Source organism: Hylobates moloch, unplaced genomic scaffold (genome assembly GCF_009828535.3).
Source record: "Hylobates moloch isolate HMO894 unplaced genomic scaffold, HMol_V3 SCAFFOLD_1, whole genome shotgun sequence".
NCBI lineage: Eukaryota > Metazoa > Chordata > Mammalia > Primates > Hylobatidae > Hylobates > Hylobates moloch.
The window spans coordinates 120,932,006-120,959,058 of record NW_026652276.1 but is presented as its reverse complement, the minus strand read 5'-3'; the positions used below and the strand labels follow the sequence as shown (position 1 = coordinate 120,959,058).

The 27,053-nt window shown below is 41.8% G+C and overlaps 1 protein-coding gene across 1 annotated transcript in view; it reads left to right on the top strand.

The window, feature by feature from the left end:
* The window catches only part of ABCA13 (ATP binding cassette subfamily A member 13), a 509,835-nt gene that overhangs the window by 234,810 nt on the left and 247,972 nt on the right, over positions 1–27,053 (top strand). Inside the window, exons 36-39 of the mRNA XM_032758123.2 lie at positions 4,341–4,475; positions 5,551–5,731; positions 8,430–8,648; positions 20,199–20,395. Coding sequence (XP_032614014.1) covers positions 4,341–4,475; positions 5,551–5,731; positions 8,430–8,648; positions 20,199–20,395 — 732 coding nt within the window. The remainder of the gene's footprint in view (positions 1–4,340; positions 4,476–5,550; positions 5,732–8,429; positions 8,649–20,198; positions 20,396–27,053) is intronic.

Genomic DNA, 27,053 nt, shown 5'->3' with positions numbered 1-27,053 from the left:
TCGAAGTGAAGCAGAGCTGAGGCTTGCTTCAGGATTTCCTTGCATACACTCAAAATGCGAAGGTGTTCAATGACTTCATTTGGAACAGGCAAATTGTGCCTTATTTCACCTTTAGAATGTGCATGTATGAAGTATTCTTTTCTCCCCTATGGTTCTGAAAAATTGAGCTATAATACATCAGATGGATATGTGTTTATTGTCAAATGTTTGAGAAGTTTATAGAGAAGCAGGAAAAATATTTGAGGAAGCAGGAGAAAATTCAATTATCTCCACTATCACTAACCAGAACTAACATTTCTCAGGCTTTTTCCAGACAGTTTTCTGCACCTAGTTGGGTTCACACTGTATATGTAAATTTCCCTCTGTTTTTAAAAAATATTTTTATCATAAGCATTTATCCACATCTTTGAAAGTACTGTTAATGGCTGCTCAACATTTCATTAAATGAAAGTAATAACTTCCTGCACCTTTCTCCTACTTTGCAAGTTTAAATAATTTCTGCTTTGTCCCCACTATAAGTAATGCTACAGTGAATATATTTATGTTCAGATGTATGTCCCCACTTTGTCATTGTGTCATCTAGAATCCTAGAATTTTAATTGCTGATTCAAATCTATAAACACTCGAAGGCATCCGGATCCCATTGCCTACTATCCTTGCTAAGGGTGGTGCCCACTTAAGCTGTGACTGAGTGTGGTTGCCTGAGAGGCCTCTGAGCCCAAGACCTGCAGCTTTGTGAGAATAATCTTCCTGATGTATTTGCTTGCTTTCTATCTCCTTTGATTTCCACACACTCATTGTTCATGTATGTGTCAACAGGGGTTTTTTGTGTAATTGGTACCAGAAGAAACTGTGCTTCTTTCTTGTTGTAAAAGGCAACCCAAAGCATCCTCATGACTGCACTTGCGTATTCAGACAGGTAGGAGCTGCTAGAGGAGAGGCTAACCAGTGTGTAGCTTCTGGAGCCATCAGCTGTGTGTCATTGGGCAAGCCTTGCTGTTCCTCCTTTTCTTATTGGGAAGGTAGAGGTGATAATTATACCTGACATGTTGGTGGTCACAGGACTGTGTGAATTAATACAACCAGATACCCTGGACAGTGCCTGGAACACAGTGAGTGGAATGCTGGCTGTGATATGACCTGATTTTCCAGCTGCTACTCATCCTCTTCCTACAGAGGGATGGTTATTGCTTTGCAAGGTTCTTGGAGGACACCTGCCTGCATTAATTTTCTCAGCCTGCTATAACAAAGTACCACAAACTGGGTGGCTCAAACAACAGGAATGTATTGTCTCACAATCCTGGAGGCTAAAAGTCTGAGATCAAGCTGTAGGCCTGTGTATGTGGGTATATATATGGGCTGGTTTCTCCCAAGGCCACTCTCCTTGGCTTGCAGATGGCATCGTCTCCTTGTGTCATTCCTGTGTATCTGTGTCCAAATTTTCTTTTATGAGGACACAACTCACATTGGATTAGTCTTCGCCCTTGTGACTTCATTTTGCCTTCATTACCTCTTTGAAGACCGTGTCTCCAAATACAGTCACATTTTGAAGTACAGGGGGTTAGAACTTCAACATATGAAACCTGTGGAGACACAACTCAGCCCACAAAGAAAAGTCAGTGCTATTCCTCACAGCAGCTAAACAGCTTCCCTTCACTTTATGTATTTATTTTTTTGTAACTTTTAAGTGCAGGGGTACATGTGCAGGTTTGTTACATAGGTAAATGTGTGTCATGGGGGTTTGTTGTACAGATTATTTTGTCACCCACATATTAAGCCTAGTACCCATCAGTTATTTTTTCTGATCTTCTCCCTTATCTCACCCTTCACCCTCCAAAAGGCCCCAGTGCATGTTGTTCCCCCTCATGTGTTCTCATCATTCAGCTCCCACTTACAAGTGAGAACCTGCAGTATTTGGTTTTCTGTTCCTTTGCTAAGGATGTTAGTTTGCTAAGGATAATGGCCTCCAGCTTCATCCATGTCCCTGCAAAGGACATGATCTCATTCCTTTTTATGGCTGCATAGTAGTAGTCCATGGTGTATATGTACCGCATTTTCTTTATCCAGTCTATTATTGATGGCCATTTAGGTTGATTCCATGTCTTTGCTATTATGAATACTGCCACAAAGAACATACGTGTGCATGTGTCTTTATAATAAAATGATATATATTCCTTTGGGTATATACTCAATAATGGGATTACTGGGTCAAATTGTATTTCTATCTTTAGGTCTTTGAGGAACCACCACCTGTCTTCCACAATAGTTGAACTAATTTACACTCCCACCAACAGTGTATAAGCATTCCTTTTTATTCACAACCTCACCAGCATCTGTTATTTTTTGACCTTTTAATAATAGACATTCTGACTGATGTGAGATGGTATCTCACTGTGGTTTTGATTTGCATTTCTCTAATGATCATTGATGTTGAGGTTTTTCCATATGATTGTTGGCCCCATGTATGTCTTCTTTTGAGAAGTGTCTCTTTATGTCCCTTGCCCACTTTCTAATGGAGTGTTTGTTTTTTGCTTAATTTATTTAAGTTCCTTACAGATGCTGGATATTAGACCTTTGTCAGATGCATAGTTAAGCATTCCTATACAGCAACAACAGTCAAGCCCAGAGTTAAATCAGTAACAAACTTCCATTCACAATTGCCGTACACACACAAAATACCTAGGAATACAGCTAACAAGGTGAAAGATCTTTACAAGGAGAACTACAAACCACTGCTCAAAGAAATCAGAGATGACAAGAACAAATGGAAAACATTTCATGCTGATGGACAGGAAGAATCAATATCATTAAAACGGCCACACTGCCCAAAGCAGTTTGTAGATTCAATGCTATTCTCATTAAACTACCATTGATATTCTTCACAGAACTAGAAAAAAATGTTTTAAAATTCACATGGAACTAAAAAGGAGCCCGAATAGCCAAGACAATCCTGAGCGAAAAGAACAAAGCTGGAGACATCATACTACCTGACTTCAAACTGTACTACAGGGCTACAGTAACCATAACAGCATGGTTCTGATACAAGAACAGACACATAGACTAACAGAACAGAATAGAGAACCCAGAAATAAGAATGCACACCTACAACTATGTGATCTTCACAAACCTAAAAAAACAAGCAATGGGGAAAGGATTTTCTATTTAATAAATGGTGTGGGGATAACTGGCTAGACATATGCAGAAAATTGAAACCGAACCCCTTCCTTATTACCATATACAAAAATTAATTCAAGATGGATTAAAGACTTAAATGTAAAACCCAAAACTATAAAAACCCTGGAAGACAACCTAGTCAATACCATTCAGGACATAGTCACGGACAAAGATTTCATGACGAAGATGCCAAAAGCAATTGCAACAAAAGCAAAAATTGACAAATGAGATCTAACTAAACTGAAGAGCTTCTGCACAGCAAAAGAAACTGTCAACAGAGTAAACAGACATGTCTCCCATTCCGTAGAATGGGAGGAAAATTTTGCAAACCTTCCCTTTACTTTCAAAAGGTAATGGATACATGTGCTCTCCTTTAAGTGCGTGAACATCTCTTTCTATTTTTTGATTAGAATGTGCGAGGGCTTGCATATCTCTCTTCTGCTTGATGATCAAAGTGCTATAATAGTCTTTATATCATCCTTTATAATTCTAATCAGTTGTAGAATTTAGGCCTTTAGGTAAGTTGCATTCATCAAACTTAAACTAGAATGGATGTGTTAAAAGAAAATTGGGAAATGTTAATAATAAAATCCCTTTTCATTTCAACATGTAATGAGGGCAAAGTGACTGTTAAATGGGCTGAAATGAATTTGGAGAATACTTTTGAAGAATGGCAATATGTTTCATATGGAAATGTTAGCATTATGAACTATTCTTCTTTGTAGAAGTTTTAATTGATTAATCCTCTCCTATACTTACCTTATGCTCTTCCTCTTGTCTAGGAATCCATGCAAACATCAAAGATAGGCAAATGAAGAACAATCACAAAATAGAAGGGCAGTGTGGGGCAGGGTGGGACTTTACTCTGGGAATATTCAGCAATTATCCAAAAAGCATTTATTGAACCCCTACTCTAAAGATGTCTTGGGGGAAGTGGCTGAGAGGGGGTTTTAGCACATGGCTGTGGATCAGGCCGAGAAGGGAGAGTTAGGGCTCCACTGCACAGCTAATAGCTGTGCCCTGGGATGTCACTTTTTTGTATATGGGACATATATTAAAAATATTAACATGGGATGACATTTTATATTAATTACTTAAGATATTCTAATACTGTACCTTCACCTAAATAAAAAATTAAACTAATTTTAATTGTTTCATTTTTTTAGGAACATTTGGTCTACGGAAACCATGGTATTTCCCCTTTACTGCCTCATATTGGAAGAGTGTGGGTTTCTTGGTGGAGAAAAGGCAATACTCTCTAAGTTCTAGTCTGTTCTTCAATGAGAACTTTGACAGTAAAGGTTTGTAAGGAGTAGAATTATTAGATGCATGTATTTTTCCTCTGAGCCATTTTGATTTTTTTGTTTGTTTGTTTTTCTGGTCCAGCCTTTGCAAATGTGTGCTGATTCCTAGAGAGACTTACATTTAGGCTGTCATGGGCTGGGAAACAGCTGCAAGGCCAAGATGCGAGGCAGTATGCCCTGACAGTGTTTGTTCTGTGAAACCCAGGAACCCCAGAGAGTTCCCATTATTTATTATTTAGCGTCCTCCCCTCTATGCATTATGTGCATTTGTGTGTATATCACAATTTAGTAAAATTGAAGCATTAGTCCCAAAATGAATATGTGTAAGAAATAAAAGCAAAGATGGGCAGCTACCCTGTGTAAAGCATTTAAAAAATTTTAAGTGTTCTCACCCATGCTGGTTTATTCAGTATTCCTGTGTGAGGGAGAATATCACTGTCCCTTACAAATAGGGATTGTGGTTCTCAGCAGATAGGGGCAGGACTGTCCCTGTGCCCCTGCACTCCAGAGTCGTGGCCTGTTCCTGCAGGTGCAGGCACAGGGCACCTCTGCAAAAGGATGAATTCATAGGCCATCTCCATGGAAACAGAGATGCATCACTCAGAGATAAACAAGCTCCCATCATGATGGGTTTAGATTACAAGTCAACATTGTAATCTAAACAATCCAAATTTTTTTTGAATTATGAATCTTTTAGAAAATGTGGAACACATCAACAAGCATCTATCCACTCTCACGTCCTCAGGAGACTATTTCTCATGAACATTTTATATGTAACTAATCTGCCTGTTGTTTTTCTCTCTACTTAAAAATACATGTGTGTGTTTTTATTTTTTTATTTTTTACAAAATGGTTATCATAAGGGTTCAAATTGTAATCAGTGATATCACTTAATGTTTGCCATTATATAGTCTGCTTCTTGTTCTTGCTAAAGAAAGATTTTTGAGTGATTTGTATGCTTCACAGAGCTGGAATTCAATTTCAAAGCAGAACACTGCATTAATAAATATGAGCATTATTTTTAGGGCTTTTGAAGTCTTTTCACAATGAATTTTCATCTCTCTCATCACAGGGTCATCACTGCAAAACAGGGAAGGAGAGCTTGAAGGAAGTGCCCCGGGAGTCACCCTGGTATCTGTGACCAAGGAATATGAGGGCCACAAGGCTGTGGTCCAAGACCTCAGCCTGACCTTCTACAGAGACCAAATCACCGCCCTGCTGGGGACAAATGGTGCCGGGAAAACCACTATCATGTGGGTCCCATTTTACCCTTATCAAACATTGGGCATTTGATTCTTAAAACTTCAGTTTACCTGTGAGACAGAAGGTTTGATTTCTTTTCCTTTTTTAAAAAATTTTGAGTCTCAGTACAGAGTTTAGAGACACAGATGAAAGGCAGAGCCCCTCATGAGTGCCCGTGTGAGAGAGGCCCTATGTCCTCAACTGCACAGGTGCACTGTAGGCCTGGGGCCCAGTCAAAGGGGTAGTGGTGGATAGCTTTTTAAAAGCCTTAATTCTTGTATTTTCTACAAATAATTTACCGTGTTGTACTTTAGTCTTTGAAAGTCCTTTGGCACTTTCAGCGTTTGTCCTACTAAGTATCATCTTGCTTGCATATCTGTAGGAAGAGGAATATCACAGTGGTATTTGCAAATTTTTTAAACACCCGATTGTTTTTCTTTTCCATGTTCTGGTTCTTGTGTGGGTCTTTTCTCATTAAGGGTGGATGTTTGGTTTAGGATTCAATGGCTCTAGATTTGATTAAAGAATCAAATCATGGGCTCCCAGAGAAACAAGGAATTCAAACATTCACAGCCTTGGGCTGGCTGTAGAAGTGGAGGTTTAAGGTTAAACTACTAAAATTATGAAATATCTCTTTTGAACAAATCACTTTCTCTTTTGTTCTTTTTCTCACTAAATATGTAGCATTAAAGTGTGATTAATTAAAACCATGAAGAGGGCTTTGCCTCAAACTTAATAAGAAAGGTAGAGCAATAACACATGAAACTTCAGAAATCTCACACTGAAAAAATAGAAAGAAAGAATATGGACAGTTTTTATTTGTTCCTTGGATACAGAAATGGACCTGGAAATGAGTGTGAGTGTTTTTTTAGTGTTTGAAAATTGGGAAACCACAAGTTGCACAAATAATGACTCAGCCATCCAGTTCCTCTCACCCTGCTTTTACTAAGACACATTTCTTACAAGGAAAACCTGGGCTGCTTGTTTAGCAGAATGATGAGAATTACATTTGGGATTTCTCAAAGATTTAAGGTTCAATGATTGTGTTGCTTTTAGTGTACATTTGTAATACATTTTGAGTCATCCTAAGTGGTTGCCTCCACCTGGCAATTCTTAGATGAAAGGCTGAGAGGTCAGTCAAAGACGGGGGTCTTTACTATTTAAAACAACAATCTTTGAGACTTCTAGGGAATGTGCATAAACTATTTTATAGTATCCCCCAGATAGGTTTGAAAATAATATAGCAAAGAGTTTTAAGTTCACTGAGGTTTAATTTTTGTGCAGTAAACAGTATCTGTTGATGTGTACAGTTTGATGAGTTTTGACACATTTGGTTAGTGCCGGAACAAGCACCACAAATACAGAACCTTTCTATGCCGCTCCAAGGTTTCCTCTGCTCTCCTTTGACCCTGGCCTTCATATGATCACTGATCTGCTCTTTGTCACTAAAAACTAGGTTACTTATTCTAGAATTTCTTGTAAATGGGATCATGTCTGTCTTCTTGTACTCAGCAGACTGTTTTGGGGACCCAGGCATGGTGGTGGTGGGCCAGCAGCCTGCTCCTTGGGACAGCAGAGTGGTATCCACCATATGGAGGCAACCCAGTTTCTTTACGTTTTCATCCATGGGTTGCAATTGAGGTTGTTTCTCTTTGTCAGTGATTGCGAACACAGCTGCTGTGAACATTTGTGCATACAGCTTTGTGTTGGCACACATTTAATTTCTCATGTGTAAATACTAAAGAGTGGATTTGCTAGGTCCTGTGGTAGGGGCATGTTTAACTTTTCAGAAATAAGAAATCAATTTAAAACTTAAATAAGAAACTTCCTGAAACAAGGAAGCAGAACTAGGCAATTCTGAGGCTTCTGTTGGTCAAGTCGGTCATGTGAGCTTGTGGTGGCAGGCCGCTTGAGTTCTTGTGGTTTTAACACAAGCAGACTATCCTGGGAGCAGCAGAAGGAAGACTGGCTCCAGGGTTGGGGCCTAGCTTTGTATCTCTGTTTTGCTTATATTTAATGATGAGGATTTAAGTATATATGTCATTTCTTTAGCATGTTTCCTCATCTGTAAAAAGTTGAATGTCGTCATCTTAAAGTCCCATACAACTATAATTCTCTATGATCGCAGTTCAGACTTACAATGGTTCAACTTAATGATATTTTGACTTTATGATGGTGTGAAAGTGATACATATTAGGTGGAAACCATAGTCTGAGGACTCATACAGCCATTCTGCTTTTTACTTTCAGTATAATATTCAATAAATTGCAAGAGATATTCAACACCTTATTATAAAATATGCTTTGTGATAGATGATTTTGCCCAGCTATAGGCTAATGTAAATGTTTTGGGCACGTTTAAGGTAGGCTAGACTAAGCTGTGATGTTAGGTAGATTAGATGTAAATAGATTTTTGACTTACGATATTTTCAACTTTTGATGGGTTTGTTGGGACATAACCCAATCAGAAGTCAAGGAGCATTTTTATTTCATGTGGTAGCATAAACATGTTAAACTCACACTTTCAACATCAACCAGCCAATGTGCCCTCAAATTCCTCACATCTTTTAACTGATTGTGTAAAAACCAGGTCAGCAGAAGGTGAGTGATCTTGGCAGGATGCATGTGCCATCCTGGAGCTGACTGGATTGCTGACGTTCACAGTTATCAGCAACGCATATTCTCCATGCAGTCTTATTTTCTCTGGCAGATCCATGTTGACGGGACTCCACCCTCCCACTTCTGGAACCATCATCATCAATGGCAAGAACCTGCAGACAGACCTGTCGAGGGTCAGAATGGAGCTTGGTGTGTGTCCGCAGCAGGACGTCCTGTTGGACAACCTCACCGTCCGGGAACATTTGCTGCTCTTTGCTTCCATAAAGGTGCCTCAGTGGACCAAGAAGGAGCTGCATCAGCAAGTCAATCAGTTAGTAAACAGTTGTCTCTCTGCATCTCCTGTCTCTGCCCATTGTGTAAGGAAGTGAAGACACTAGAAAGAGACACTTAAAAAATCATCCGTGTCTACATTTATAAGATGAAATAATTAGCAAATGGTTGTTAACTATGGAATCATGACACAGCCACCAACACTGAGAATGTCAGAAAAGGCTTCTGTGGGAAGGCGTTGAATTTGATTTGATTTGTCTTTGAAGTGGGGAAGAGATGAGCACATGTAAGCACAGAGGCTGTTGATGGAAACTGTGTGTGTCTGGAGCAAAAGGTCCCTAGGGGTGTCCTGAAATGAAAAGAATTCAAAGGCAGCAGGAAAACTGGTTGTCAAGAAGCTGATTAGTCTGCCTTCTCTCTCCTTGATCCCTAGCTCTTCCTCAACTCCTTCCTTCCTTCCTGTCACACACACACACACACACACACACACACACACAAAGATTAAGAAAAAAAGAGCCTTATTAGTCATGCTAAGGAGTTTGAACTTCACTGAGCAAGTAGGTGTTCATGAGTGGGGGATTGTGATTAGCCTGAGATCTGGAAGATCTCTCCTGCCAGATCATAGCAGGTGCCATGGGAGAGACTGGATACACAGTGGCCAGTGTAGGCAAGAGGTGGTGACAGCCTGATTTATGGTCATGCCACTGGGGTGCATGGGCCAGGAAGGCCTGTATTTGAAGACTATTCAAATTTAGAAGAATCAGGTCATGCTGACTAACTGGTTGCACAAGGCAGGGAGCAGAGAAGTGCCGGTAGGACCACGAAGAATGGGTAGGCCATTGGTTGGTCCACATGGAGGGCTGAACCCTATATAAAAGTGGAATAGCACAAGGAAGATCTATAGTTGAGAATATGTGGGGAGAATTGGAAAGGAAGTAGGGTATCCAGGATGGGAAGCAAGGCAAAAGCAGGGCAGTGTGCCCTGTCTCACTGGACATTGATAGACGTTTAGACCAGAGGTAAAAGGGAGAGACAGTAGGTTCCTGATTAGAGAACAAAGTGGTGTTTGAGGGTGATGACCATGGAAGCATGGATTGGAGGGGGAAGTGGAGCAATGAAAGTCAAGGAGAGTAGCTGGAGGTGGAAACATTAATCCAGTGCTGGGGTCATCGATTGAGCAAACAGTGGTAGTTAAGTGTACAGGCCCTCTGTCCTGTGCTGGGCTCTGCCCCCTCAGGAAGATGCATGGCTCTGGCCTCCTAGGGCTAGTGCTGCATCCTTGGCCATTCCAAAGGATGGACTTTGCAAAGTGGAACGTCAACCATGGCATGAGGGTGTGGGGAAGGGGCCCTTGGAGGCAAGTGTGTAAGTATAACTGGTAACGGACTGCACATTCCTAAGAAGAAAATGTGAATGTCATGAATTCTTATAGAATATTGTTATTTTACACTATTTTTGCAAGCTTCACATTTATAAATAAGTATTTACAATCTGCATTTAATTAAGGTGAAAGCTCACAGGGTTTGGGTGTTGTTTTGTACGGTGTAACCTTATTTCTTTACCACTTTTTCCCCTACGTGCTTCAGGATGGTGGAGCTCTACCTTGATGTTTCTAGCCCTGGAACACTGAGAAAAAGAGGAATGAGTTTTAAAGTTGTCACACATTCCGTGTGCCTTTGGCGATATGGCCAGAGACCAAGCAAAACGTTTGCAATGAGAATGCTCCATTCCACCCTTCTTTTGCTTGGCCTCTCCATCTGCCATTGCTTGCTTCTCCATCCCTGCGGTTGCAGGTCACCCGTGCATCATGCCTCTGCAGAGACACCAGGGCTGCAGCTGGCCTTCCTGCATGCTGTTGGCTTCTTCTCCCCTTTCCTCCAGCCCCTTTGGCTCACTTCTGCAAAGCTTATCTTGCCCCCAAACCCAACCCCCAGCTGTTCTCCCTAGATCATTGTCTAGCTTCCTGATGTCACATGCTTTCAGCACTCCACATGGAGTGCTCGTTAGAAATGTACCCAGGTCCTGGCCCTTCTCTGCCCACTGCCCTTCAAGGACTCACATCACTCCATCTAAAGGTATGGAGGCCTACAATTGTGTAATTTACATTCTTGTGCCTATTGTCTCAGATTTATTATGAGTGCCCCCTTCCACCTCAAAACCCTCCTCCTTCGGACTATAAGTTTATAAGGCCCTGCCAGCCGTTCTTGCTTTACCTGATCCTTCATTGTGTGGTGCCAGCTGCACTGGTCTTATGGTGGCTCCCTGAGCACACTGAACAGGCCCTTCGCTGCGTTCATGCTGTGATGGCCTCGGCGTGCAGCCTGCCTCACTGACATCCTGGCTCTTCTCAGACACCATCTTACCAGAGCAAACTTCCTGAGCATTCTATCCAGAACACCTTCCCGCTCGCTCTCCTGAGTCTCCTCTATTTCTCTGGCTCTTATTTACGACATTTATCATTTCATGACAGCCTCTGTGTATTTGTCTTCTGTTTCTTTCCACCAGATAGCAAACCCCTTGACTGCGGGGACGTAGTCTGTTTGATTCACTGTAGTATAATAATCATTCTTTGAGTTGAATAACTGGATTTCTTTTTCAATTTTTATTTTTATATTTTTTCCGTAAGTTATTGGGGTACAGGTGGTATTTGGTTACATGAGTAAGTTCTTTAGTGGTGATTTGTGAGATTTTGGTGCACCCATCGCTTGAGCTGTATATATTGCACCATATTTGTTGTATTTTATCCGTCAACCCCCTTGAGTTCCGAAAGAAACCTCAGGTGCAAACAATGAAGCTGAAAAAGCTCTCCTGGGGTGTGTGTGAAGTGGGTGCAGGGGATCAGCTGCCCTTGGCTGTATGGTGAAGGGTCATAGCAGAGGTAATGATTGAGCAACAGGCTACAGGATGAGTAAGGATGACCTGGGGTGGACTGCAGTGGGTGGGCTGCAATATGTTACAGCACGTGCAGCTTAGAGGGTCCACAGGCCTCCCTCTTGCAGGCCTGTGCACAGACACATTACAGAAGCTTCCTAAGCCTTGCAAGATTTTAGGTTTTGTTCCGTAGGCTGTTCATGGGCATGAGGCCTCTGGAGAGTGCTGAGCACCTGGTACGATGGCCGCCCAATGATGGGTCACACGCTCTCTCCAGTTGCAGGTGGAAGATGGGGTGGGCTTGGGTGAGCCCAAGTCGCAGGGAGAGCTGGGGGCTCCTGCACTAAGAACAGATTAGGCCAGGAGAGGTCCAGTACGGTGAGGAGGAAAGAGAAATGCAGACCCAATGGGGAATAAGAGAGGAGGGGACGTCCACGGTAATCCCCAGATGTCTGGCTCAGGCAAGCACAGTGTTTTTCAACATACAGTTGACTCTTGAACAGCACAGGTTTGAACCCTGCAGGTCTTACTGATATTCAAATGTTTTCAATACAAGTAACACCCAGTGTGCCTACCTCTTCTGCTACCTTTCCTTCTCCTCCACCTGACCTGCCTCAACCACCTTTGAGATAGCAAGACCAGCTCTCCTCTTCCTCCTCCTCCTCCTCAGCCTGCTCAACATGAAGGTGACAAGGATGAAGACCTTTATGATGATCCGCTTCCAGTTAGACAACAGTAAATATAGTTTCTCTTCTTTATGCTTTTTTAAATAACATTTTTTTCCTCTAGCTTGCCTCATTGTAAGCATACAGCATGTAATGCATATAACATACAAAAGAGGTGTCGACTGACTGTTTACATTATTGGCAAGGCCTCCAGTCAAAAGTAGAATATTAGTAGGTAAGCTTTGGGGGAGTTGAAAGTTATATACAGATTTTTGACTGTACAGTGTGGTGCTTTAAGTCCCTGCATTGTTCAAGGGTCAGCTGTGTGTATAGAGAGAGCCTATTTGAGAAGTGGGGGAGAGGAAAGTCATGAGTCTGTCTTAGAGGTGTGAGTTTAAGGAGCCTGGAGGTATCTGATGCTGAGGCCAGCTGTGGTGCTAGGCTCCCGCCAGGGCACTGCCTGCCTGTGCTCCTGCCCATGCTGGTTTTTCTTATTTATTACCCTCCCCTCTGCGCTACCTCAGTTTCCTTGGTGTGCCCAAATCCTGAGATCCTTCAAGGACCAGATCCCTTCCCACCATGGCCTTGGGATGTTGTGCAGGCCACGTGGGCCAGGGCAGGAAAGAAGCCCCTTGTGGGCTCTCTCAGATGGCCAGAGGGACCGTCTGCTTCCAGCCTCACCTCTGCAATGGCTACCTACAATGTATAAATGAGGACTTTCATTTGTTTAACACCTTTTTGTGTGCCAGCCGCTATGGCGGATATGTGCCAGGAACTTACATGAGTGATCTCATTCAAGTGTCTTTTCCCTTGGATATGGGCAGCGGCTCCAGGAGATGGTGCCATGCAGCTCGGAGAGGGAAGCCAGGATCTGACCTAGGACTCTCAGATGCAAAGTGCCTTCTGCTGCCTTTCTTTCAAGCTGGCCACTATGTTGTAGCATGTGGGCATGGTCTCTGGGAAGACAAGACCCACTGGGTGGAGAGAGGGCAGATTCTCTAGCACATTTCTAGTGTTGATGCCCTAGTGGGAGTATGGACACCCATTGGGGATTCCAGGAGTCTGAGAAGTGAAGGTGATTTGTTAACAGTTGCCATCCCTGGGGCTAGTGAATGCAGCAGCTTTAAAATGCACTCTTGGAACTTGGCAGGCAGGGCAGGTGTGTCACTAGCAACCCACAGTGGGGAACGTGTGGATGAAGGATCCCTGGTGCATTGTGGAACCTGCCTCTGGGGCATTTCTCTTGAAGGACTCTCACCCGAGTAAGGTCAGATTGCACACATGGGATCCTAGAGGGGCTAAGTGAGGCAGTATTATGAACATTCTGTTGGAGATACGAAACAAAACAAGATCACAAACACAGAATATGGTAGAGGCTTTTCTCTTTTCATAGTGTCTGTTTTTGTGTCCTTCTTTTATATTTGAATTATTTTAAATTTGCTTACCTCTATCAGATTGATGGATTAGCTTCGGTTCTTGTGGGTTGAGCCCTGCTGGGAGTTTGCTGATTCTTGAGTGTGATGAGTGCGCTGTGGCCTTGTATTGATCAATTCTTTATAGTTTTGAATCACAAAGTTAGGAGACATGAAGGACATGAGAATACAGCATATTGCTAGTTCCAGAGAAAATGGGGAAGGGGAGGAGATACTCCAAGAGATATTGCCTGAGAATTTTGTAGAGTTGAAATGCATCAATCCTCAGTTTTAGGGAGCACAGCAAGTTCTGAACAAGATAAGCCAAATGAATGGTTTTTTTCATACTGAATTCTCATACTGCAAATTGTAATGTGCAATATATCCTCATTTCTTTCAAAGTGTCAAAAAAACTCCTTATAATAAAAAAATTAAAATTGTTAAAAAAAAAAAAGAATATGGAAGAGGCACATATTACCCGGGGATCAGGGTCTGAAAGGAGGGCATTGGGGAAAACCATGCTCACGTTACCCCTGAAAATCTTTTAGTGGAGAGCAGCATTGGAAAATGACAAACTGGTTCTCTAGAAATGTACCACTGCATTGCACAGTTTTATTTTCCCATACTTGGATGGGATCAGTATTTGTTTAGATGATCTCAAACTGAAATTCGTGCCTGTGTTTAGAGACCAGCTATACTATAAATGCATGTGTAGAAAAAGCCAAATCTCCTTCTGGATGGATGCTGACACTGTGAGGGCCATGTGCAAATTAAGCCTGAATTGATGGAAAAAGTCCTTGAGGGACAGAAGTCCATTGTTAAAGTGATGGATGATACTATACATTTTATTTAAATCATCCTTTCTTCTTTTGTCACCCGCTGAACATTCACATTATTGTTATAATCTCTACTGGAGGGCGTTCTCTACTGGAAGGTGGCTGGTTCACATCTTGTGCTGTCTTCAGAGAATGGCTGGAAATAGTAATAATGTTAATGACAGTGGACACTTGGATGTACATGTAAAATACTTAGTTTGTACTATTCAAAGCTGTCTTAAATTTGAGTGGGTACTTAGTGAGAAATAGCTAGGTATCTTATGGACTATATGTTATGAGATAGCAAATTGGCTATGTCCAACCTGATTTCTTAAAGCAAGTCATAGGTTACCTATTGTAATTTTTTAAAATGCATCTACCCTAGACCACAGTAAACTCTATTGTAATTGAGATTGGGAGCTTAAATCAAACACCTAACAATGCTACATTTGCTTCATCTTTTTTGGGTGCCAGGCAACCTTAATGATTATCAGCACACAGAGTGTTACCTAGCAACAAAGCCAATTTGCACAAAAGCAATCAGAATAAGATCATGTTTTAGGACAGTAGTCTTCAATTAGAGAAAGGGAAAACTGCAAACATCTGATTTAGATCCAACATGCTCCCTATTAGTCTCCTGTATCACCGCTTGGTTTCCTTAATGTTTAGCTTCATTAAAATGTGAGTTCAAGGGAGGTAGCATCCCTGCTAGAATCTTTAGAGTAAACATGTGTCAAGATTCAGATCATTACTGTTTTGCCTTTAATTTGGCCTAAAGAAGATAAGCGTAGTCAAGAGAGGAACTTTGTTAGACCCTTAAGTCAGTGTGATGTTGTTATGTAGTTAACGTTACCACTTAGAGTTCTGGAGTTCACCACGCAACTCAGGTTGGAGGCACATTTGTTTGATACTAATGAGATCATTGAGGGCATAAGTGAAGGAAGATTAGAAGAGAGGACAAAGCATTGATCCCTGGACACTCAAACATGGAGTGTATGGAGAGATGGGGAGAAAACAGCCAAGCAGGCAAGAAAGAGAGATCAGTAGCAAAGGCGGAAGACAAAGAAGTGAACCAAGTCCACTAATGGTGAGGGTGTGATCGGACCTTAAATGCTGTTGAGGGTCAAGTAAAACGAAGACTTAAAAAATGGCCTTTGGATTTAGTATGTGGAGGGCTCTAGTGACCTCTAGAAGAGCAATTTTAGTAGTGTGAAGGGAATGAAGGTCTTATTAGAGTCAGTTAAAGAGAGAATGGAAGAAGAGAAATTGGCAGCAGCACATCTTAGGAGTTTTGCTGCAAAAAAAGCAAAGAAATATGATAGTGTCAAAAAGGAAAAGTGAGGTCAAGAGAAAAAATGCTCCTCTTCCATTCAAAGACGGGAATCACAGCTGCATATCTGTACACAGATGAGAATGCCCCAGTAGAGAATGAATAATTGGATTGAGCTACAGAGCAGGTGGCTTGCTGGGACACTATTCTGTATGAGACAGGGGAAGGGATTTAGATAAGAGACAAGGGGATGTCTCTCCTGAGAGCACAGCAGGCTCACTTACAACAGAAGGACCAAGAGCTGAGTCTGTGAGTGCTTCCATTAGCTTCATTGTTTTTCAAGGTAAAGAGTTCATGCACAGAAGTGATTATAAAGTTAAGTAGTCAGAAGAGGATGCATGGAATTGAGAGCCTGGAGAAGATGTGTTTGTTAGAAATGACAAGGTCTAGGATGTAACTTGGTTGTGAGTAAATGGGATTGGTGGAGTGAAGGGAGGATATGCTACATCAAATACTAATAAAATCTCTAAGAATAATGATAAGAGCGGAGCTGAAGAAAGAGGCAGTGCACAAGAGCAGATTCAGGGACGGGTAGATGACAACATCTATGACAACACCACCCAACAGTGGATGATATGCTCAGATGACCTGAGATTCAAGGCTAGGGGCTTCAGCAGAGGTGGGGAAGGTCACAGTGAGACAAAAGGAGACACCTGCCCCACGTGGAGACCCAGTGAAGGAAAGAAACAGCAGTTATTGAACAGGATTTATGATGGGTATGTGTTCTGGCTGAAGCCTTTCTCTCCTGTCTTATCTGAGGTCGTTGTATGGTTTTCCGTGTATTTCAAGGACAGAATCTCTTTGTTCCTTGCATATGCTATTCTTTCTCCCCCAAGTCCTGGCAAGTGATTTCCTCTTTTTTTTTTTCCTGGAACACACTGTTCAAGCATCCCCACTTCACTTACTCTCACTACCCATCTGACTGATTTCATATGCCACTTTCTCTGGAGTCAGAGGGAATCCCTATAGCACCTGGGACTTTATCATTACCATACTTACTTATACTCTTATTATAATTTCTTGCCTGTCTTTTCCACTAGACCTTGAATTTCTTGAATCAAGGATAAGATTTGATTTATTTCTCTAGCCCTAGCAGGTGGCAGGTGCCAGGCATTGTAGGGGTTCAGTAAACATTCCTTGAATAAATGAATGGATGATTAAAGAGCAGCATCTGAAACACATTCTCTGGTGCATAATTGTGTCTTAATAGGAGAAAATATCTTTTCCTCCTTTCCCTGCTGCCTAGCAATGTTCTCAATTAGAGGATTATCCTGTCCTTTTGAGAAGGAATTTGGAAATGTAACTTTGCAAAAATTATTTGCTTCTTTTTGGTATGTATAAGATCAATAACTAGAAAAACACTAGCCTCTAAATAGCTTTAAAATTAAAAAAAATTCAACAGATGAAAAACTTCTGGCCAGTGTTTACAAATTGCTGTCTTCTTTAATTTTTAAGTCCGCTCTAAGCATATGAACAATGCCCAGAAACCAGCAGAGTGGAAATGACTGGGCTTTGCAATGGGGTTCTCTCCCTGCCGCAATGATGGGTGTTCAGACATTGTTTTGCTGACCCCGGCCATTGCCTCAGTGGCTTAGAGTCCTAGGAATGTGTCATTCTGTACAAAATAAGTCAAGGACTTTTACTTCCATTGACCTTAGTGGATATTATATTCACTGATTAAAATGCCATGAGTGCTAATTATCTTCAGCCTCCATGCCTGGTTCTGGGAAAACAGACATAATAAGACAAAGGGGCTTGTTCTTGGGGAAGCCCCAGTCCATGTGGGGAGTGAGACACTTAACAGGTATATCTGATGCGTGTCACAGGGACCCAGTGGATGCCAGTGTGTATTCTGGCTTCAGAGTGCTAGTAGTTAAATGCAGCTCTTCCACTTAGAAAGCTTTTAACAATATATACTATCTCTCTCGAGTTTTCCAAATATAATGTGGTTCTAATAATGAGAAGACCCTCATTTGGAGGTTATGTGGATTATAATAATTCATACACATAAAGCACTTAGAATAGTACCCAGTGTATGATACATGTCTAATAAATGTTAAATATGATTATCCAGGCTTGGAGCTAACATTTAAAAAATAAAATAAAGTGACTGGGATTTCCTCTGTAGGAAAGCGTTTATGAAATGAATGAATGATATTCTTCAGAATTATAGATTCTACAGTATTGTGATGTGATAGAAAGTTCTATCTTAAGTTGGACATCTCCAAGACAAGTAACTCACCATCTCCTGTGAGCTTCCCATAGCACGTTGCTTATACTTCATCTGTAACATTTATCTCATTGTATCCTAATTGGATATATACACATGATTTCTCTAGGTAACTCTGATTTCCTGCAGAAGGACCTGTGCTTCGTTGCTCTTTGATGCCCCTACCTTTATATCCAATATGGAACCAGCACCTGTGATGCTATAGACCATTTGTGCAATCTTGCAAGAATTTATAAAATACAAATGAATGAAATAGGCTCATCCTCACTCCCTCCGGCCTATCATTATTACCTACTGCTCTTGGCTTCAGGAATTTTAAAACACACACACACACACACTCACACACACACACGATGGGGAGCAAAATTGTCCACAGAATGTGTTTGTATATTGAAGTTCAAAGTACATCAGGAAAACAGGTCTCCACTAAAAACAGAAGTAAAAGTACAGAGTGAACCAGATTGGTCAGTTTAATGCTAACCAGTTACATAAGATATAATAGAGAGCAGGCCCCAGCTTCTTTGCATAAATTTGATTGAAGAAGCATGGTTGGTCCCTTTTGCTTACATCTTGTTTGACACCTGTGTAGTGAAGGTTCTGTGAAGGACTGCACAGGTGGGGTCAAAGTGGCAGGGGGCCAAAAGCATTCCTGAAGTTCAATGCCAGGTGTATGAAGAGGAGGTAGGCTTCCAGCTTGCTTAGGGTGCACAATGAGGCAGCAGCATGGGGCCACCCCGGAGGGTACCATAGACATCCCAAGTAGTGCCAATGGAAGAAATGAAGAAGGAGGGGTTTGGGGTTGAACATAGAAAGGTAACCAGAACATGCACATTTGAGAACATCTGACATCTTACTGACTTGTTTTCTTGTCTATTTGTCTTCTCTGCTGACTGATCTCTGGTTAATGTGCTAAGTTCGGCTTAATAGATCGACCTCCTCTGCTAGATTGGAATCTCGCAGCTGGGAATGTGTTGGGAGATTGCAGGGCTAGGCAGTTACCTGGTGAAATGGAAACATTTGTCTTCCTCCTTCCAATAGGGTGTTGTCCACACTGGGAACACATGAAAAACAGGAGCATAAATTATTACTATAAATTTAGGTTGAGATTTAACCAGCAGATAATGCACTATAAGACTTGGATGAAACATTAAGTGCACAGAGTGAACGCTAAACCCTAAGCAGTGGGCTTGAACTCTTTCTAGGTCAGGATGGGAAGTATTTACATGAAATATTTACTTAGTCATCAGGCAGACAATGGGATTCACCCAATTCTTTGCTTGGAATTCTGGAATGTTCCAGGCCCTAACTATTCTTGAAGCTCAACTGTCTGGAACTCATCAAATCCTCTTCTGCCTGTCTAGCCTTCTCTCTGGCTGCAAAATGGCACCATGACTTCAGCTGCTGGCTATCAGGAAGGTAGAAACATGCCTGCAGCTCCGAGGAGACACTCCACTTTGGTTTGAGTGGTCAAGGGAAGGTTTCAGGAAGGCATTGTTTAAACTGGGTCTCTAACAATGAGTAAGATGGTAAGTAGGTGATGAGGGCAGTAAGTATTCCTGTAGAGTTAACAGGGCCACAGTGGTGAGGGAAGTTATTTGTAAGAAAAGAGAGTGGATCCCTGGAAGTGGGGTAAAGTTTCACATGGGGAAGGCTTTGCACTGGGTATCTGAGATCTGGAACTCCTAAGACTGAAAGATCCCTGCAATAGAACAGGACACTTGTTCTTACATTAATAGCAAATGATAATTTATACTTTGCACATGGCATTTCATTGGAATATCTGCATTAATCAGGAAGGTCAGGTGATCCAGATTTAGTGGACAGTGGGCCAGAGAGTGAAGGGCTTCTCTGCTGAGCAGTAGAGCTGGGCCTGCCTTGCTTCTTCTGACCACACTGGTACACCAACCATTCCACTGTACTCCATACCCTGTAGAGGGATGCAGGGCCCTCCCTGGCAGAAGGTATGAGTGAAATGAGAGACATGGTTCTCCAGAGAGGAGACAATGCAAGTATTTCCAAGAACAATTCTGGGCAGATATTGCTGGTCTGCATCATGGTTGGTGTCCCTTGGCGTGGTTCCATCTGAACCTGAAGAAAGTCAATGCTGCTCTGGTGAGACTCACATGTGTGTGTAGCATCCACACCTCCGTGATATATTTGTGGTTTATAACGATTTCAGCCACTGTTAGTCATTATTTCTGGAGCGAAATTAGAGGCAAAGTTTTAAGGTGTTCAGGGAGAAGAGTGATGTTTTCTTCTAATTTCAGAACTCTTCAGGATGTGGACTTAACTCAGCACCAGCACAAACAGACCCGAGCTCTGTCTGGAGGCCTGAAGAGGAAGCTCTCCCTTGGCATTGCTTTCATGGGCATGTCGAGGACCGTGGTTCTGGATGAGCCCACCAGTGGGGTGGACCCTTGCTCCCGGCATAGCCTGTGGGACATTCTGCTCAAGTACCGAGAAGGTAGGCACTGGGCCTCATTCTGCCTTCTCTTCCCACAATGTTGTGTTGCAGGAAATGCATTGCTATTGTACAGTAGAATCAAGTTGTATCCCAATGGGGATACATTATCCTTTTCAGAAAAATATAAATTTTTAAAAGCACTTATAGGGATATATCATTAGATAACATCTCTATAGTGTTTAGAATTGCTTACTTTGTGTTTGACCTTTTAACTCAGTAAGAGCAATGACATCTATGTACATTATACATTATCATACATGATTTCAAGGAAAATTGTCTTCTTCTGGAAGCATAATTTCTTAGAAGAGGCATCCCAGATCATAGGACAAGCCTCCCTTGTCTCAGATGAAGAAATGAAGGCTCAGAGAGATGGGCATGTGATTTACTTGTAGCTACAGAGAAAGTTTCCCGAACTTAGGGTGGATGTTGAGCCTCTTGTCCATATTTCTCACATCTATTATTGTTTCTTTCCGATTTAGGACATTTGATGGGCAGTTACTAATTTCTAACTTCTGATTCATTCTGCAATCCTGACAGCTAGGAAACATTGTTCTATGCATTTTCTATGAGAATACTCCCTTTTGGAAAGAAACATTGCAACAGTAAAACACATCTTGGTGCTGGTAAACAAGTGTAGAGGCATCAGTGGCAGGATTAATACAGACTCTTATAAAATGTTATTTTGCTTTTTCTTTTGCCTTTTGAGTATAAAATTTTCTTCTGACTTAACCTAAAGTCTCCATTTCCCTGGAGGTGAACTAGGATTTGCAAATGAAGAAATAAAGGAAAAATAACAAGAAAGAGCCCTTCTTTTTCTTAGCATATAGAGGGCTGAGGCCAGAAGTCTTGGATCATCAAATTCTATCCTTGGAGTAGAAAAGGTACTCCAGTCTGTCACTTAAAGTTTAACCATAGGCTGGAGTCAGAAAGGAGAAAAATAACTAAAGGGAGCATAGAAGAACAATTTATTTCTTTCTGTCCCACAATTTTGTTGGAATTATGGAAGGAGAAGACAGAGGTAGAAGTGGGAAAATTGAGCAAGCAGATGTGACTTTTTGTTCCATTCTGGCCTTTGGCCTGGCCTGGGCAATTGCACTAGAAAAGTGCAGGCCACATCTGTAGTGCTGGCTCCTCAATCATGGTGCAGCCACATCGGAGTTCACGAGGCTCAGCAGAACTCCAGGACCCAGTGAGGCACTGAGGGCTGGTATTCCCTACCTTTTCATGCCCGTGAACTTTGACATTGAAAGACAGGGCTTGCTAGGGATGCTGCCATGGAAGTAGGGGACCCCTTGGAGCTAGCTGGCTGGAAGCCAGGGCAGAGATTCAGCCATCTGCAGTCAACAGGACCTACTGTGAGGCCTAGACAGCCTGGGAGCACTCTGCTCTGACCTGACCCCTTTGGAGTCCAAGCTACAAATGCCAAGGTGGGGAGGGGGACAGTGCCATGTGGTCTTGGTTGACACCCAGACACCAGATGATGCTGACCACATTGCACCCAAAGATTCGAACCCTTCCCCATTGCCACGAGATCACCAAGACTCCTGACTCCATTTACCTAAGTGCCTCTTGGGGAAAGACATAGAAAGGGCAGAAATGGGATACTGACCACCACTTCAAAAGATTGATTAAATTTTGAGATGAAACAATTTAAACTGGACTAAACAATTTGCGTGCTACCCTGGCTGGGGACTGATGCAGGAGATCAATGGGAGATAGACAAATAGATTACATTGTCTCTGCACCTGTGAATTGCAGTGCAAATTAAATACCACAAGCCCACTACTCTTGTTTAGTTTAAAAATTAGAGCTGGAGGCCGGGCGTGGTGGCTCATGCTTGTAATCCCAGCACTTTGGGAGGTCAAGTCAGGTGGATCACGAGGTCAGGAGATCCAGACCATGGTGAAACCCCGTCTCTACTAAAAATACAAAAAAATATTAGCCAGGCGTGGTGGCGGACGCCTGTAGTCCCAGCTGCTCAGGAGGCTGAGGCAGGAGAATGGCGTGAACCCGGGAGGTGGAGCTTGCAGTGAGCCGAGATTGCGCCACTGCACTCCAGCCTGGGCGACACAGTGAGACTCCGTCTCAAAAAAAAAAAAAAAAATAGAGCTGGAGTCTCAAAAGTTTAGCTGATAGAACATTTTTGTAATGAGCACAAAGGTTATTTTAGACAGAAAAATAGATACAACGAAAGTCTCAGAAACAGACAGTTTTCTTCAGTTTCTGTTGTTACAAACCAAATATTTTCTCACTGTCCTTCATTGTTTAGCAATGTTTTTTTGTCTTTGGAGGACTTTTTTGAAATCATCCCTGCACTGACTGAAGTGCAAAATCAATAGTATGTAAGCGATTAGATAGGCGGTGTTGGAAGAAAAATGCGTTTTCAAGAATCAAAATGTATAGCCATTTCTGAAGCAGCCCAAACCTCTAGGTAATCATACAGCTCTGTGAGACAGATCTAAGGACTGTGCAGAAACAAACACTTCCTTCTGAGAAGAAAGAGCTCTTCTGTTGGAATACCAGTGCACTGGGGACTCAGTCTACCTGGAATTTTGTGTGTGTTTCTTGCTTAGTTATGTACAGTGAGGGCTCTTGATCAGCCCTGGTACCAGTATTTCTGTGTCTCCCATGGAAAAATAAATAAGGAAGCAAAAAACACCAGTGAAAACTGGCACATCTCAACTAAATTTCTGTCCTGGGGTATGCACTTGCTCTATAAATCCCATGTGACCCTGCAGAAATGATCAAATGCTTCTTAGCTTCAGTGTTCTCATTTGCAAATAGAGACAATTGTACCATCTCATAGGATGTGAGAGTGCACAGTTGTATGTGAAAGTGCACAGCTCTGTATCTGCCATGTGGGCACTCAATCAATGACAGGTTATCATTGTTATTATTAAAATAGACAAGGGGTGAATGTGAGAAGCGCAGCTTTTGGAGGAACATATCTGAATCAGAGAGAGAAACAGTCAAGCAGTGTCTTGGGGAAAACAGTAATACTGCTCTTTGAGGCCGGGCGTGGAGGCTCATGCCTGTAATTTCAGCACTTTGGGAGGCTGAGATGGGTGGATCACTTGAACTCAGGAATTCGAGACCATCCTGGACAATATGATGAAACCCCATCTCTACTAAAAATACAAAAATTAGCTGGGCATGGTGGTACATGCCTGTAGTCCCAGCTACTTGGGAGGCTGAGGCAGGAGAATCACTTGAACCCGGGAAGCAGAGGTTGCAGTGAGTTGAGATCGGGCCACTGCACTCCAGCCTGGGTGACAGAGCAAGGCTCCATCTCAAAAAATAAAAACAAAAGAGTAAAAAAAAAGTATATATATTATATATTATATATTATATATATAATATATAATATATAAAATATATAATATATATATTGCTCTCTGAGGCTTTGGATGTGTCTTGAATTTCCTTAACAGCCACTAAAAAGTCATCAAGGGTCAAACGCCTGCAAACTTAATTGAAATTCTTCGGAAGTTTATTTATTTATTTATTTTCCCAGCTTCATTAAAGTATAATTGACAAATGAAAATTGTGTATTTGTGGTGTATAGAGTGATGTTTTGATACACTGTTGACTCCTTATATCCATGGGTTCTACATCTATGGGTTCAAACAACCTCAGATCAAAAATATTCAGGGAAAGGCCTGGCACGGTGGCTCATGCCTGTAATACCAGCACTTTGGGCGGCCGAGGGAAGTGGATCACCTCATCCTGAGGTCAGGAGTTCGAGACTAGCCTGACCAACATGGCAAAACCCTGTCTCTACTAAAAATACAAAAAAATTAACCAGGTGTGGTGGTGCATGCCTGTAGTCCCAGCTACTTGGGAGGCTGAGGCATGAGAATCACTTGAACCCAGGAGGTGGAGGTTGCAGTGAGCTGAGACTGTGCCACTGCACTCCAGCCTAGGTGACAAAGTGAAACTCTGTCTCAAAAAAAAAAAAATTTTCAGGGAAAGAAAACCAATAAGAAATAATAATACAGCAATAAAAATAATACAAATAAAAATAATAGAGTATAACAACTATTTGTTTTTTTTTGAGATGGAGTCTTGCTCTGTCTCTTAGGCTGGAGCCCAATGGTGCAATCTCAGCTCACTGCAACCTCTGTCTCCTGGGTTCAAGCAATTCTCCTGCCTCAGCCTCCCAAGTAGCTGGGATTACAGGTGTGCACCACCACGCCCAGCTAATTTTTATATTTTTTAGTAGAGACAGGGTTTCCCCATGTTGGCCAGGGTAGTCTCTAACTTTTGACCTTGGGTGATCCACCACCTTGGCCTCCCAATATAACAACTATTTAAATGGTATGTACATTATATTATTAATAGGTATTATATGTAATCTAGAGATGATTTAAAGTATATGGGAGGATGTACTTAGGTTATGTGCAAATACTACCCCATTTTACATAGGGATTTTGGTATCTTCAGGGGTCTTAGAACCAATGCTCCACAGATACCAAGGGACAAATGTACGTATACATCGTGGAATGATTAAATCAAGCTAATTTACATGTTCATCACCTCACATACTTACCTTTTTGTTGTTGAGAGCACTTAAGATCTAATCTCAGCAATTTTCTGGTATATAATGCATTATTACTAACTGTAGTCACCATGTTGTACAATAGATCTCTAGAATTTGTTCATCTTGTGTCACTGAAACTTTGTATCCCTTAACTAACATCTCCCTCCTTCTCCTCCCTCCCTGCTCCCTGCCCCACCAGCTCCTGGCAACAACCGTTCTACTCTTTGCTTCTCTTTTGGGAATTTAGATTCTAGTTGACTTTTATTTTTAGACTTCATCGTATGGGAACGTATCATCTGAACTACATGATAGCTCTAATCAGATGATCTAAACTGCCTTTAATCCTAGATCAGGGATTAAGCAAATTTTCTTAGCCTCAAATGTCTAACATGCAAGGAGCTTGGCCTTGGGCTTGGGGACAGGGACATATATGTGCAAGAACTGGTCATTGTGGACCTTCAAGCTCTATTGCTCTTGGGTCTACGTTCCATAGTTTCTTTGTAAATGCATGTTTTTTTTTTGTTTTTTTAATGTATTCAAAGTGTTAGTCTTTTAAGGTGTCTCCTCTATTATTGTTATTTTTTTCTACTTGTATTTTGTTTTTAATTGACACCTGATAATTGCATATGTTTATTGTTTTGATTTTTTCACTTATATTTTAAATTCGGGGGTACACGTGCAGGTTTGTTATGTAGGTAAACTTGTTTCTCAGGGGTTTGTTGTACAGATTATTGCATTGCTCCGGTATTAAGCCTAGTACCCATTCATTATTTTTCCTGATCCTCTCCCTCCCCGCTCCCTCCACCATCTGGTAGACCTCAGTGTGTATTGTTCCCTCTGTGTCTCCATGTGTTCTCATCACTTAACTCCCACTTATAAGTGAGAACATGTGGTGTTTGGTTTTCTGTTCCTGCATTAGTTTGCTAAGCATGATGGCCTTGAGCTCCATCTACATCCAATTATGGGTTACAGTGTGATGTTTTGACACATGAACACGTTGTGTAATGATCAGATCAGGGTAATTAGCATATTCACAACCTCAAACATTTACTTGAGTAGAGTTAAAGACATGTTTAGCCTTCTCTCTTTGAAAATTTACCTTTGGAACAAGAATCAATCAATGCTTTTCTTTCTATTTAATAAAATGGAACAGGTTGAATGGGGCTCAGTGAAAGCCAATGGGGTGTGTCGAAGCGAAAAGCAGCAACATCTTTTTACATAACTGAATCAACTTCACCAAAATATCTTCTAGTTTCTTTGGCTTCTGCTCTGCTAAAGCTAAATCTGAGGCTTCTTCTTTCCAAGCAAAAGTCGTAAAACTTGACAAGATGCTAGAATGCTTAGAGAAAACATTTGAACTTAATATTGGTTTCTGCCAAAGGAGGCCATGCCCACTGGGCTCACTGATGACTTTCCTGCCAGGAACACCCAAGTCACCCTCCACCCTGACTCCCTGTGCCCGTCACCCACAACATACTATCCTCTCTATGGGTCATGGCTTCTGTGAGCTTTTCCAGGAAGGCATTGCATGTTCTGATGCTGCTACTTGGAATAATGAATACGTGTGGTTACATCATCCCTGATTCCAAAGGGTACCAATGTATGCCATGGCCATTTCAGACCTCTTTTTTATGATTGATTTCTGCCTTAACTCAGTGCTATGATTTTCTTATTCAATTGCGCTTCCATAAAACATAGCCTTCTCCCTACATACATTGACATCTTCTCCCTTATCATCCGAAGAAGAATGAGAAGGGCCAGGCACGGAGGGCTCACACTTGTAATCCCAACACTTTGGGTGGCCGAGGTGGGTGACCCATTGGAGGTCAGGAATTCAAGACCAGCCTGACCAACATGATGAAATCCCGTGTTTACTAAAAATACCAAAAAAAAAAAAAAAAAAAAAAAAAATTAGCCAGGCATGGTGGCATGCACCTGTAGTCCTAGCTACTCTGGAGGCTGAGGTGGGAGAATCGCTTGAACCCGGGAGGTAGAGGTTGCCACTGCACTCCAGCCTGGGAGACAGAGCAAGACTCCATCTCAAAAAAAAAAAAGGATGAAGAAGAGGACTTTAGTATCTGAGGAGAGAGATACCCACCCAGCTTTTTTTTTTTTTTT